We start from the raw sequence: 12,802 nt of genomic DNA, 5'->3' as shown, positions 1-12,802 counted from the left end.
ATACAATAAAAACTATCACGATAAAGTTAAGATAAAATCCAAGCGAAAAAGCAGGCAATCTCAGGAAACTCAGGAAATTCCAGCTGATTCCTTTATAATAACGAGAGATCAATAAGGCAAAAATATTGTTAAATCAATAAATAATAATCGCAGAAACTGAGGTTAGTTCATTGTTTGCGTCTGATAAACTTGAATAGAATCAGGCGCCAATAAATCGTCTATTTCATGTTCTCATGTATTTGTAGAGAGATACAGAGAATTTGCGGGGTCACTGGCTGATAGGGCTGTACATCACACATTTGTCGTGAATCATGATCGTCACAAGATGCCAGATCCTGAATTTTGTTCACACTGTTTGATAGCCTCCATCTGCAGTCTTATCACACCTCTTACCTCCAAATACGGGTACGTTTTCTTCTTCTCCGACGATTTACGCGCCTGAATAGAGTGGCTTATTAATCACATCGCGCAATACTAAGCGTAGTTTAGGTACTGTGCAGTTTAATTAAAATTAAAATTTCAATTACTAAGCAAGATTAACAATAAATGCTTTCTAGTTAAACATTCGGGCACATCCAATAAATACATCAGCTAAACATAAAGATATAAACTTGTTGTTAGCGTCAGCTGACGTTGAAAGAAATAGACAAATCAGCAATGATGTTTGCAGTCGCCCCTAGACAAATAATCTCACGATTGAAAATGTAAAAACTTACAGCGCTGTTCGTTAGATACTCGACAGAACGATCTTCTTTCTCTTTCTCGTGCACCCATCTAGGTAACTTCTCATCCACCAACTTCTGTATCTTTTCACGCTGCTCAGTCACACGGTATAACTCCTACACAAAACACAAGTTAAGTAAAAACGAATCAATTTTTATCCGTTCTATGAAAAAGACACACCATAAAAATCTGACATGATGCCATCCAGAGTCCCACTGAAGAATAGATATAAGACCTCCACATTCTACATTCTACAATCTACATTCTACCATCACAAATCAGATGTCGAGCAAATACAACTGACATGCAATGTACACGTGACATACCGTGGCATAAGCCTCGTAGTTTAGAGGGTCCTCAGTGACCATGTTTGCTGGAGTGGCCGCGTTCTCGTGTTGATGTTCCAGTTCGGATATCAGCTTAGCCCGCATAGCCGGGGCCAGCATCAGATGTGTGCTGGATATAATATGGTATGAAAACTAATAACATCGCTAGCCGTTTGGGGGTTTCTAGAGAATGTTAAAACTCCTTATCTGCTGTAAACATCACGTCGTGTAAATCATGTAAATTATGATTTCCAGCGAGACTGTTTCAAAAGGTAAACATGTTAGATACACCTATTGTATTCCTGTATTAACATTACATTTACCTAACTGGGTGCCCACAAGGTTTCCTAGTATCTGGATCCACTAGATTACTCTTGGGACGACTCAGCATGTTGGATAACTTCTTATGTTCTTTGTCAATTAGGAGAAGGTCCCGAAACCGCAGATAATAAAGCAGCGGATGTTTTGTCCATTTCTCGGTGTAACGATGTATCGGTGTTCTCATACTATGAGGAAATTATTGTGAATCACAGAGAAATGGGGAAACGTGCAAACATGAGGTACCATTCGCTCATTCGATAGAGTTGGCGATTCAAGCTCGTCTTGCTAAAGTCCCATGTGATTTTATGCCACAAAATGTCATATTTCCAAATTGCAAATCTTAATATGCACCCCAACATACTAGTATACCAGTCAAATATGACATCATTTCTTAAACACATTTCAAGGCAATAGCGAATCATAAAGAATATAATTTAAGCAATGACAATAATAGTACATTAAACTAGTTGTTATAAATAAAGTACAACCAAATACGAAATGATAAGTTACTGGAATATACATATTATTATATAATATATGACATCTATTATCTAATACACGTCTTTTCATCACCTCGTAAACTTAATTCATAATACGACACGGGATTTATAATAATTATCCACACTGTCTGTTGATTTCTTAATAGCAAATTCACCATTATTCTCATTTTTATTTGGCCATCATAAGATTCCGAGAAGATTTTCAAGAGCCGCTGAGTATTGAGCAGTGACTAAAACTTTAGGCACTGTGAACAAAGTATGAACCTCATTTATTAGTGGCTGCTCGGTTAGGATCATACTTCTCCAACTTAACGATGGGTTTTAGAGTCTCAGCTAGATTCAGGAGTTCCACAATGGTAGGATCAGCTAAGTTGTGAACCTGCATGGACATCTCCACTAGGCACTGAGAGGATATGTCGGTGGTGTTGCTGGTGTCACCTGCCTTTGGTACCTTTTGGACCTGTAATCACACCGTTAACCTCGTAAAAACATTGATAAAAATAGAGATAAAGGTAGAGGATAAAAAAGATTGTCAATTTATATTTGACTGAGATCAGGGCAAAGGAGGAGAGAGATTGAAACACATTTAATACAGAGCTAGAGAGAGGTTGTCACATTTTCAGTTATCTCGAAGGCTAATGTCTACTGATTTCATTGTAATAACCTGGAATCTGATCAGGATTCAGGGTCACCCAGGAATCAGGATATGAGGAGAAATATTATTCGATCTTATTTTGAGATGAAAGAGTTATCGAAAATTGAATACAAAATCCAAGCTACATTGCGCGTTAAATGAACTGCCGTGACAATACTTGAGAATACTTAGGAAGATTTCGCGTGTCACAAACAAGTGAACAGCGCTATGTGACCGAGTTATGGACCCATAAATCTTAATAACAATCACTACCAGACACTCCTAGATCCCAGCAAACGGTTACAGTTCCGCAATAAACGGTTCAAATCTAACCTTGTATATGGTGGTCTCAATATGTTTAGTCCTATAACGCTTCCCTTTCATGACAACCTCGTAATCCGTTTTAAATCCAAGATCAGCGAGGAATTTGACGGGGTTATTTCCGACGTGTGCTCTGACTACTGTTCTTGTTACTAGCTTCTCGTGTGCCTGATAGGGTTTTATACAGAAGGGGAATATTAGAGCTAGTAAATTCGGATGAGATGTGAACGATGGAAATATCTTGTTAGCATAACTAAATCCATAAATAGTTAATGAACCTGGGTAGCAGGGGTTCCTTGGTATTCCAGCAATGTTACAATACCTGGGTATTAGGGGTTCCTTGGTATTCCAGCAATGTTACAATACCTGGGTATCAGGGGTTCCTTGGTATTTCAGTAATGTTACAATACCTGGGTATCAGGGGTTTCTTGGTATTCCAGCAATGTTACAATACCTGAGTATCAGGGGTTCCTTGGTATTCCAGCAATGTTACAATACCAGGGTATCAGGGGTTCCTTGGTATTCCAGCAATGATACAATACCTGGGTACCAGGGCCCAGGGGTTCCTTGGTAAGCCAGCAATGTTACAATACCTGGGTATCAGGGGTTCCTTGGTATTCCAGCAATGTTACAATACCTGGGTACCAGAGCCCAGGGGTTCCTTGGTATTCCAGCAATGTTACAATACCTGGGTATCAGGGGTTCCTTGGTATGCCAGCAATGTTACAATACCTGGGTATCAGGGGTTCCTTGGTATTCCAGTATCGTTACGCCCATTCCACCTTTACTACTCTTATCCTTCACCAGAGGCTGCAGATAAAATTAATAGTTAGAAAATTATTCAGTTTATCCTCCGCAGGTTCTATTATGTAAATACCGGAATTAAAGAGATAAAGAGTTGCAAGTGTGTTAACCTTTCTAACGACAGACACTTTAACTGAGTTGCTGCTGGACTTTAGAGCGTAGAAAGTCTTGTGAAAGTCGTCCTGTTCGGGTGGGCGGTCTGAAAGTCCCTGTAACACTGTTGTTAGTGTTGGAGAGTAGTTTGTGGTTTATGAAAAGAGGGCGTAATACAACAGAACATTATTAGAGTTTTCAGGTTCTGAACACACTCAGTGTAAACATACTTCTAGTCTAGCGTGTAGAGCTCGTGCTTGTTCTGCGTTAGCACTTCCCACTAGAACACACTCCTGGATGGAATGTTTTGTCTGCCCCATTCCTCCCATTCCTCCCATTCCTCCTCCCGTCATTCCGAACATTTCTAAAACTTTATACTTTTATATAAGGATTTATTGGATTATAAGCAATAATTTAGCATTTCTTAGTAGCTGTTGAATTTTGATTATAAATTTCAATATTGTTTTAGGTACAGCCATTACATACAAAGTTTTATCATAACATCAATTTTAATTCACCACCCTAGGGTGGCAATATAAAAGAAGACACAGAGAGACATCGTATTAATTGTTAATTATTGTACTACAAATAAAGATTAAAATTAGTGTGGGGAGATGAATTCTGGCGAAAAACTATCCAATTTATCACATAAATTTAGATGACAACGTAACCAACTTTAGTTTTGACATGAATCTCAATTGCATCTGAATGTTACAATCATCCGATAAAATAACACGTATTCACCTATTCAATATTCCCACAATATAATAATATATACAACATAAAACTGCGCAATTTTAGTTCAATATTTGGGTCAACATTGGGTCACTTGTGAACATTGCATAATAACCTATAATCAACATAATATCATAATAATTAACATAATATCAGTTCATTAAGAGGAGGAAGAATAAATTAAAAATTATGATAAACTGCAACAAATGAAATATAAAGTTATACCTTACGAGACATATTTAAAAGGTACGAAAGTCGGTGGTTTTCCGAAAAGAAATACCATATTTTCGGACTACCAAAATTTAGATCACCATAATTTTTTCCCCCAAATTATTTTTTATTTTCTTTAATTATCATGACTTTGTCGATTTACTATCAATATAGTAAGTTATCAATATGATTCATCTAACAAATGAACACTAGTATTACACCTAGGACTATACTGGAGAGAGAAACGCCCCTGAACCAGAAGATCAAAAAGGTCAAGAAGAAATTGACTTGTAATTTTTCAAATTTCATATTTTATTTTATTGATTATCTCAAATATTGGGTTTTATTTTTGTAAAATAAAGAATGAAAAGAATCCCCAAATACCATGATTTAATTTGGGGTACGAAATGAGTTGGTTTTCGGCAAAAAATCCCATATTTTCGTTCCCAAATCATTTAGGTCACCGGAATTTCGTCGAGTACAAATATGTCTAGTAAGGTATTATATATCAGGTCCCATTTGGATTAAGATAACGAAAATCATAATGTATCTTTTATATAGCACATAGTCGCAAAATTACAAAATTTAGAAAGTAATATAATACATTTCTAAAGATGGGTCACAGAATTTAAGAAACGACATAATCAAAGACTATTTGTTCTGTTTTTTGAGGATTTTCTTCCTTGCTTCGAAATCTTCTTTTGTTAACCTGTAGCCCCAATGTTGCAACGTTTGCCTGATAACGGGAGAAATATTCATGTTATCATAAGCTGACTCCGTCTTAACAATCTTCCCAATCAGAGTATTCTTCCATCTTCCCTTCGCTCCAGTACAGTTCTTCCACCTCTGAATTTGTCTAGCATCGTCTTTAGTTCGCCGTCCGAGATAAAACCTGCAATACCAATGGAACCAGCCGTACGGATCCTGCTTGTTGATCCAACCGCTTGATTCCCACATGTCCAGGTCACCTCCACACTTCTTGCCGTACGTGTTGACTCTTTCGTTGTAAATGGAACAGGCGACTTTGTTCTTTATGTTGAGACCTTCTAGCCAATCTTGTGGCAGCTCCAGCCACTGTTTGTTGTACTTCAGACCTGTAACAGACGATTTGATGGGTCTGAAGTAAGTACCGCCAAAGCTACCAGCTTGGAGTACTTCTTTAGGCGACAAGTTTGGAGTGAGTTCCTTGCAGTCCTTGAATATTATTACACCGTTGCAGTTTTTCTGGGGTAGCTCAGCTTTGTAACCATCCCTTTCTCTGACTTCACTCTCTGTTTTGAATACCTTTCCTTCAAAAACACTGATCGTGTTACCATCTGTCTTTGCTTGTTTGGTTTTTTGTTTGTCGGAAGATTCGACCTTTCGTTTTCCTGAACTTGTTGACATTTCTCTAAAATGTAGGTTTGCAGAGATTAAGAATTGGAATGAGAAAATGGACGGGTTTTTCGATGTCTGGAGAGTATAGAAAAGGAAACTTCTTGAACTATTCATACACCATTATCTAACTGTAAAGGAAGTTATTGAGAATGGAAATTTACTCCAAATCATCAGTTAATTTGCATCCAATACTGAAAAAATCTTTTTTATTTATGGACTGATTCAAAAAGATACACGCCAGATCAGTAAAAATGTGAAAATTGAGATATTTTGTAAAAATCACTTGTATTGAAGTACAATTGAGATAACTATGTCAATAATCAATTTTATACGTTATGAGGTAGAGACTCTAGAGAGGAACGATGTCTACCAAGCAAAACGTGTGAAATATTTTAAAACGTTCAGTTGACAGCTAAGTCGACTTCTTTTAAAAGAAGCAAGTTCTTGTATTCCGCAAAAAATTCTACATCTGTACATCTACTTAGCCAGACCTGGTGACTAGTCTCATAACCTGGTGAGTAGTCAGTAGCAAAGTTAAAATCAAGTACTGTCACATTGTTACACACTACCTTTAGGTGGGTACAAGTTTTAGTTATAATCCAGTGTTTTACTTTGTCAGGTGGAACACTGTCTAAGTACTGTGTATTGTACCTACTTCCAGTACACCCCTCTATATAATAACCCCACTGACTGGTGTTTATATTCTCACATCTTATACCAATCCACATCTCATCAGTACTACCCTCTACAGGTAGAGTATACAACACATCAATATATCTATGTAACTCATTATCTGTTGTTATCAACTGTACTGGTTCGTCTGGTAACAGGGGGTACTTTGTCCTACTTACAGTCTGTATCCAACCTGGAAATAAACAGGATGAATTAAATTCTCAGTAAATGATTAATGTTGGTAAAGATAGGGTGGCTACTCAATATAACTTTGACACGTGACAGACATTAACCAGTAAGCTCGCAGTATCAAGCAGATAAATTTCAGAGTAACTGTAACGTACTAAATAATCTTGCTTCATAACACATTCCGTCATAACTCGTGAGCACTATTAACATAAATATCATATGTTTTTTCGTTACAGGATATTTAGTAAGTAAGTAAAACAAGTACCAGATAAGTAACCGGGTTCACTAGATAATCATATAATTACCTGATTTAATTTCGTCAGTTTGTAAAGCCACGTCTTTACACAAATAATCATCATCGCTATCTTCTAAATCTTCAGTAATCTCATCTTCTTTTAGCTCTTCTTTAGAGCTACTTGAACCTCCGATACTCCTCACTTTAACAAATCTTTCAACAACAGCTTTAACTTCAGCACTTTCAGAGTCTTTAGAGATTTCAGCTAGGAAGTTAGCCAACTCGTTGAATTCAGAGGGAAAAGTACAGGCTGAATTTCTGGACATCAAGTTTTTGCAGCAAGTACAGAGAATTTTCATCAAATCCTTTGCATCTCAAGGTTAAGGAGAGATAAGCTGAAAGGTACTACCTGATGATACTGAAATCATTACCAGCTATAGCTAGAGACATGTCTATACGACGTTTTGGTAGCTCAGCAAAACCAGCCATATATCTTTGTATAAACGTAGACTTGCCAATCTCACCGAAAGTAACATTCTTTACAAAGCAGCTCACAAACTTGCTCTGTTTTAGATTGTGCTGCGCTCGACTGGCTATCTCACAGGCAAACAGAATATTATCGTATGATATATTCTCGAATTTCAGGACATCTGTTTTAAAGTACTTCAGACATCTTTTAACAAGCCAGCTAACATCAAATACGTGAGCCATTTTGTTTACTTCTTCAAATATTCCTATCTCTAGTTTCTCCACCTCACCGGTATACATTGCATCTACAAAACAGTCTACAGCTGGCTTTGTGAAATCCTCCATTTCAAGGGTAGACTGAAATGAGATTTATTAACTTTTAATTAAGTAGAGGTTTTAAATTACTAGCTGGTTCAGGTAGGTTAAATTTGATAACAATTCTTTTCAGGCCGAAAAATAAATATTACATTTTTAAATTCTAAGTTAAAATCTGGTTAGTTGCAGCTCAGTTATTGGACATTAAGGTTTTATTCCAAGTCTTACCTGAAACAAGTTGGTAGTAAGATCATCAATAACAGGACTATTAAGAGACATAATCATGGAGTTAGTTCTGATTTCCTGTCCATCTTTTAGTTTCAGAGCAAGATTACCATGTACTGGGGAGTTGATGTGCTCCTTCCCAAAATTAAATGGCACTTTAAATCTTGGACTCATAGCTAAAATAGTGATTTGTAAAGATAGGACACAAAACAGATTGCTATGAAGAACAGTGCTCTACTATGATGATTATTTTTAACAACTAATTAATAATTATACCTCTAATACTTTTTGAAAATTTGGAATTATATATTTTGTAAATCTGTCATGGAATTGAAGTCACCTTCTAAAACATAACATTTCAAGCAAGAATACACCAGTTCTGATAAAAGTAATTAGATCTCAGTTTACTGTTAGAGAAACGAGTTGGAAGAAATCTAAATAAATTAAATACCCACACGTCATAATAAAAACTGTTTGATCTTCAATAAGTTAGATGAAAAATTTAAAAACCTAAAAGAACAGTAAAAATAAAATTCACCCAACTTTTCTGCCTCTCCAGAATTTGCCTCTTTGTTTCCTCATCAGCCCTGATGCAGACCTTCCCAGCTGTCGCCTCTCAGTCTGGTGCTGCTTCATCTCTTCTGTCCTCTTCGATTTGTGGGTTGTCTTCTCAGGCTCCATTTCTACTTTCATTTCACGAGCACCAAACAGCTGGGTCGAGGATGTTACTGCGCCGGTATTCTCTGATAATCTTTGACCCAGTGGAATTGATGTAGTAACAGAGCTTTTCTTGGAGTATATAACAGATTCATTCTCAAGGCTGACAAGCTTCATTTGACGTTTTCGTTTCACTTTCTTGAGTTGTGCAGCAGATTCCTCTGCCTCGCTGTCCTCTGCATCTGATGGAGCGTTGTACAAGGTGAACTCACTAGACTTGCTCTCATGTTTACGAACAGTTGGATTGATCAATTTGAACTGTTCGCTCTCTTCGTCCACTTGGAAGTCTGGATTAGAGAAAAGTAAACCAAATCTGTCATCCTCCAACAGTTTGGATCCCTTGTGCATGTCTTTCATGGCTAGAGATTTATTAATTTTTGGGAGCTTCTTCACCTCCACCCTGTCTTTCATCTGAGACTGCAGCTTCTTATCCACCACACCTTTTTTGTACTCTTCAAAAGCAAATGGGTTGACTATTTGCTTCACCTCCCGATATAGTTTCATATCAACAAAGAAGCCATGCATGTAAGCTCTGAGATAGTTGGTACCTATGAGATGAGATAAGCCAAGTGACTCCAACTCTTCCTTAGTGACGAATTTGTAATCATCATACACAACATTCTCAGTACTTTCTTCCAGCTCTTCAGTGAGGTTGTCCAAGAACCAGCACCATTTTGGAGCTGGGCCAAGTGAGGGGATAAAGTAAGTTTTCATTTTCTGTCCTTCATTAGCAAAGAAAAACATTCCACTTCCCTCATACCACGCCACGTCACAAATATCCTCGTCTGATTCAATTGCTGTGAACGGTTTACCACTGTCCTTGTGCCACACTTTAAAACTTTTGGAACAAGCAGATATGACATAGTTATCAGAGTCTGAGTTGTAGAAATGGATGCTGTTGATGGGTTTCTCATAATAATGGTCTTTGCTTAAAATAGGTTTGGTAGAGCGAATATCGTACAAGATAACCTGCCCAGATTCAGTGCCAACACCCAGTTCAAGTGTCTTATTGGATTGGATACAAGTTATATTCTTTGTGTCTGGAACGGTGAGAGTAGCACATCTGGATCGAGAACGGGGATCCCAGCATTCAACTGTACCACTGTCAGTGCCTGAGGAATGAAATATTATTTATTAAGTAACAATTTAGTTGTCACATAGAGGACAGTTTGAGCAATAAGTTTGAGTAAGTGAATTATCTGTACACTGACCAAACATAAGAAGAGAATGTTGAGGATGAATGTGAGTCACATTAACTCCAGTTGAAAGTGTTTCAATCGGGTTCATAAACGTTCCTTTACAAAGATTCAGCCGATATACTTGGGGACCAGTAGCACCTGAAATGGATCAGTTGAATTCCGAATACTTGTAAGTTTTAAAGCCCTGACTCCTAATTAAAATCGTTCTTCCATGCAAGTAAATTTAACCATCTACTGTATCTTTAACAATGTCAGAAAATTTAATCAAGGTCTAATTGTACCTATAAAAAGTTCAGCAGCTCGTGTATAGTAGCACAGATCACGCCCAAAAGTTGGTATCCTAGTTTTGTAGTAAATTCCGTCCTGCGTTTGAAATTCGATGTGTCTGTCAGATTGGAGAAGGACAATCTTCTTCCAGTCATCAGAGAGGATGTGAAATGCTACTACTTCATGGTCCAAGCCTCTCTCAAATTTCATTGAGAGTTGCTTTGTGTCAAAACACCTGAGATTATCATTTTTGTCAAATTTATCATGTTTATAATTCATGAACCCATAAATATTTGGGAGAAGTAAATGACCATGGTAAATCGGCTTTGCAGTAAATATGGATGCAGTTAACCAGGGTTTTACTGTACTATAATTTATTGAAATTTTTAGTACATCACATAGGTACTAGTTATACTAGTACAGATAAAAATAAGAAATATTATGAGACTCAAACCTTAATCTGGGAGGATACACCCCAGAAACATAGATGTGTGTCTTATCTGGAGTGATAGCAATCTTTTGACTGCTTATAGGCATTTCAAACTCCTGCATCAACTGAATTCTTTTCTGAAGGCCAACATCTGATTTTAACAGCAACCGCTTCTTGCGATCAGACAGCCAATCAGGAATAGACTTGCCATGGGTCAAGTTATAAATCTTAACATCATTAGGGTTGAGCACTTGCATGGTAGTTGATTCTAAAACATTGCTCCAACTATAACATAATTAACCTGAAGGTATATGTTCAAAATAAAAAGATAAAAATAGAAATTAGCAGTATTTATATTAAGTTTAAGGAGCAGTACCTACATATGATTATTACCTACATATTTGACGACTTTTTTCGTTAAATAATGCACCCTGGTTTACTCCGTCACACATTTAAGAAAATATATAAAGAATGTTTAGGGCACCCTGACAAGGAATAATAATAATAATAACAATTCTATACAGTTACATAATTGAAACAATTATAGCCCCTTATTGTGGGCAGAGTATGTGTCTTTGTTGAAGTGTCCTGGTATAAACTTATCTGAGTGACTGCATTAAAATAATTTAAGGAGAGTTCTCTTGAAACTTTAAAACAATGGGGATAAATACTAAGACCAAGGAATGCTGAGTAGTGTAGGATTACTTTACAACCTGGAAGTGCTGGGAATTGTTATAATATCATATAACTATACAATAGTTGCAAGCAAAGAGCACACAGCAGGCACAAATAAGTTTATTTTGTCACATACTCTTGATTATATCTACACATGTTTGAAATTGAGCAAATATTGATATACCATCTTAAACACCCTTTATTACATACTGGATCAATTAACAGAGGCGGCTATTGAGGGCGTCCAGGCGTCCGTGGACGCCTTAAAATTATTATCTGGTGGCTGGTGCTTAAAATAGAAATAGTAATTAGTAATAACTAATAGTGTTAGGAAATAACAAATCGCAATATAAAGGTCTTCATTTACTATCATACGTTTTAATGTAAGCGCACGCATGATCTTCGTGAAATTTTGTGTTGTAGGGAGTCCAATCCTACCTCTGGACTACTCAGCCGCGCAGTTTTAACACTACAGGTAATCTATTATGATTTGCCTCGATTTGGGGGTCCAGGACCCTTTGCAATTTGACTGCTATATGATACTGCGCGGCTGAGATCGTACACGTGTGGTGTCCTGTTTCACCCATGTTATAAGTTTTTGTTTGCTGTCGCCTGTAAAGTGTAACACATTACATTTACAAGGCCCTTTGTGTAATGTAATCGGTAGTTTGGAGGGATCAGCTTGAGCCGGCTCCCAAGCCCCCCTCCCCCCCCCCCCCCCAGTCCATTGATTGGACCCCCAACAAAACTACCAGTCAGCTCCCACGAGCCGCCTCTGTCAATTAACACTATTGCAACCACGCACCAGTCACATAAATTATTCTGTGGTAGTAATATGTTTACAGTGTCACAATTGAAACATCGCAACATGGTAAAAAATAGGTTAATTTTGTCACAAAAACTATTATAACTCTGTTTGCTCCTTGCTGGAAGATAACTAGTTTATCGGAATTCGTATATTATATTAAATTCTAATAGAGATAAAGTGAACTTCAAAATAGGGCAAGCAATATAAATTTCGTCACATAATTTGTCGTAATTACGGCCCCAACGTTTATGTGGCTCTTGCTATGTGTTGGCCCACAGCCAGAAACCATTGCAGATTGGCAGATAATCTGCAAGGAAATTTTCGATTTCGGAGGACACTTTTGGTGCCATAGAGGAAATTTATAAAGTCTACGATCTGAATTTTGAAATATTTTACCATGAATTTTAAAGAAAGGAGGGGTAAAGAGGAAATTTTCTAAAAACAATCCAAAATTGTTGACAAATGAAAGAAGAAAAAACTAACAGTTCTTTGAATCGTTTTTGAAACTGAGTTTGAAAATGATCTCTAATGCCAAATTCAAAATTGCTTCTAGGCCTT

General features: G+C 37.0%; 7 protein-coding genes across 9 annotated transcripts in view; 2 read left to right on the top strand and 5 right to left on the bottom strand.

The window, feature by feature from the left end:
* The window catches only part of LOC134822799 (protein ABHD13-like), a 948,842-nt gene that overhangs the window by 712,660 nt on the left and 223,380 nt on the right, over positions 1-12,802 (top strand). The gene's annotated exons all lie outside the window — the stretch shown is intronic.
* The window catches only part of LOC134822836 (calmodulin-A), an 82,074-nt gene that overhangs the window by 22,697 nt on the left and 46,575 nt on the right, over positions 1-12,802 (top strand). The window lies entirely within an intron of this gene.
* Positions 145-1,744, bottom strand: LOC134822913 (uncharacterized). Its single transcript, XM_063834192.1, has 4 exons — positions 1,373-1,744; positions 1,050-1,179; positions 717-839; positions 145-438 (listed from the first exon to the last, which is right to left on the bottom strand). The coding sequence occupies exons 1-4, from the start codon at positions 1,552-1,554 to the stop codon at positions 319-321; spliced, it is 555 nt and encodes a 184-aa protein (XP_063690262.1). The 5' UTR covers positions 1,555-1,744; the 3' UTR covers positions 145-318.
* On the bottom strand, positions 1,758-4,093 carry LOC134822912 (mediator of RNA polymerase II transcription subunit 18-like). 2 transcript variants are annotated; one of them, XM_063834191.1, is made up of 5 exons: positions 3,953-4,093; positions 3,740-3,846; positions 3,558-3,635; positions 2,838-2,993; positions 1,758-2,330 (listed from the first exon to the last, which is right to left on the bottom strand). In XM_063834191.1, coding segments are annotated over exons 1-5 (537 nt in total). In that variant the 5' UTR covers positions 3,954-4,093; the 3' UTR covers positions 1,758-2,135. The 2 variants fall into 2 exon arrangements, with proteins under 2 accessions (XP_063690261.1, XP_063690260.1); XM_063834190.1 differs by having other exon boundaries at positions 3,740-3,838.
* On the bottom strand, positions 5,232-6,491 carry LOC134823400 (uncharacterized). The gene has a single exon (XM_063834854.1). The coding sequence runs from the start codon at positions 6,156-6,158 to the stop codon at positions 5,319-5,321; it is 840 nt and encodes a 279-aa protein (XP_063690924.1). The 5' UTR covers positions 6,159-6,491; the 3' UTR covers positions 5,232-5,318.
* Positions 6,825-8,325, bottom strand: LOC134823401 (uncharacterized). The gene is made up of 3 exons (XM_063834855.1): positions 8,152-8,325; positions 7,211-7,965; positions 6,825-6,909 (listed from the first exon to the last, which is right to left on the bottom strand). The coding sequence occupies exons 1-2, from the start codon at positions 8,320-8,322 to the stop codon at positions 7,546-7,548; spliced, it is 591 nt and encodes a 196-aa protein (XP_063690925.1). The 5' UTR covers positions 8,323-8,325; the 3' UTR covers positions 6,825-6,909; positions 7,211-7,545.
* On the bottom strand, positions 8,526-11,077 carry LOC134822605 (nucleolar protein 10-like). The gene is made up of 4 exons (XM_063833730.1): positions 10,786-11,077; positions 10,346-10,566; positions 10,077-10,202; positions 8,526-9,977 (listed from the first exon to the last, which is right to left on the bottom strand). The coding sequence occupies exons 1-4, from the start codon at positions 11,016-11,018 to the stop codon at positions 8,683-8,685; spliced, it is 1,875 nt and encodes a 624-aa protein (XP_063689800.1). The 5' UTR covers positions 11,019-11,077; the 3' UTR covers positions 8,526-8,682.

Source organism: Bolinopsis microptera, chromosome 11 (genome assembly GCF_026151205.1).
Source record: "Bolinopsis microptera isolate Bmic1 chromosome 11, MBARI_Bmic_1.0, whole genome shotgun sequence".
NCBI lineage: Eukaryota > Metazoa > Ctenophora > Tentaculata > Lobata > Bolinopsidae > Bolinopsis > Bolinopsis microptera.
This window is presented reverse-complemented; position numbering and strand designations above follow the sequence as displayed.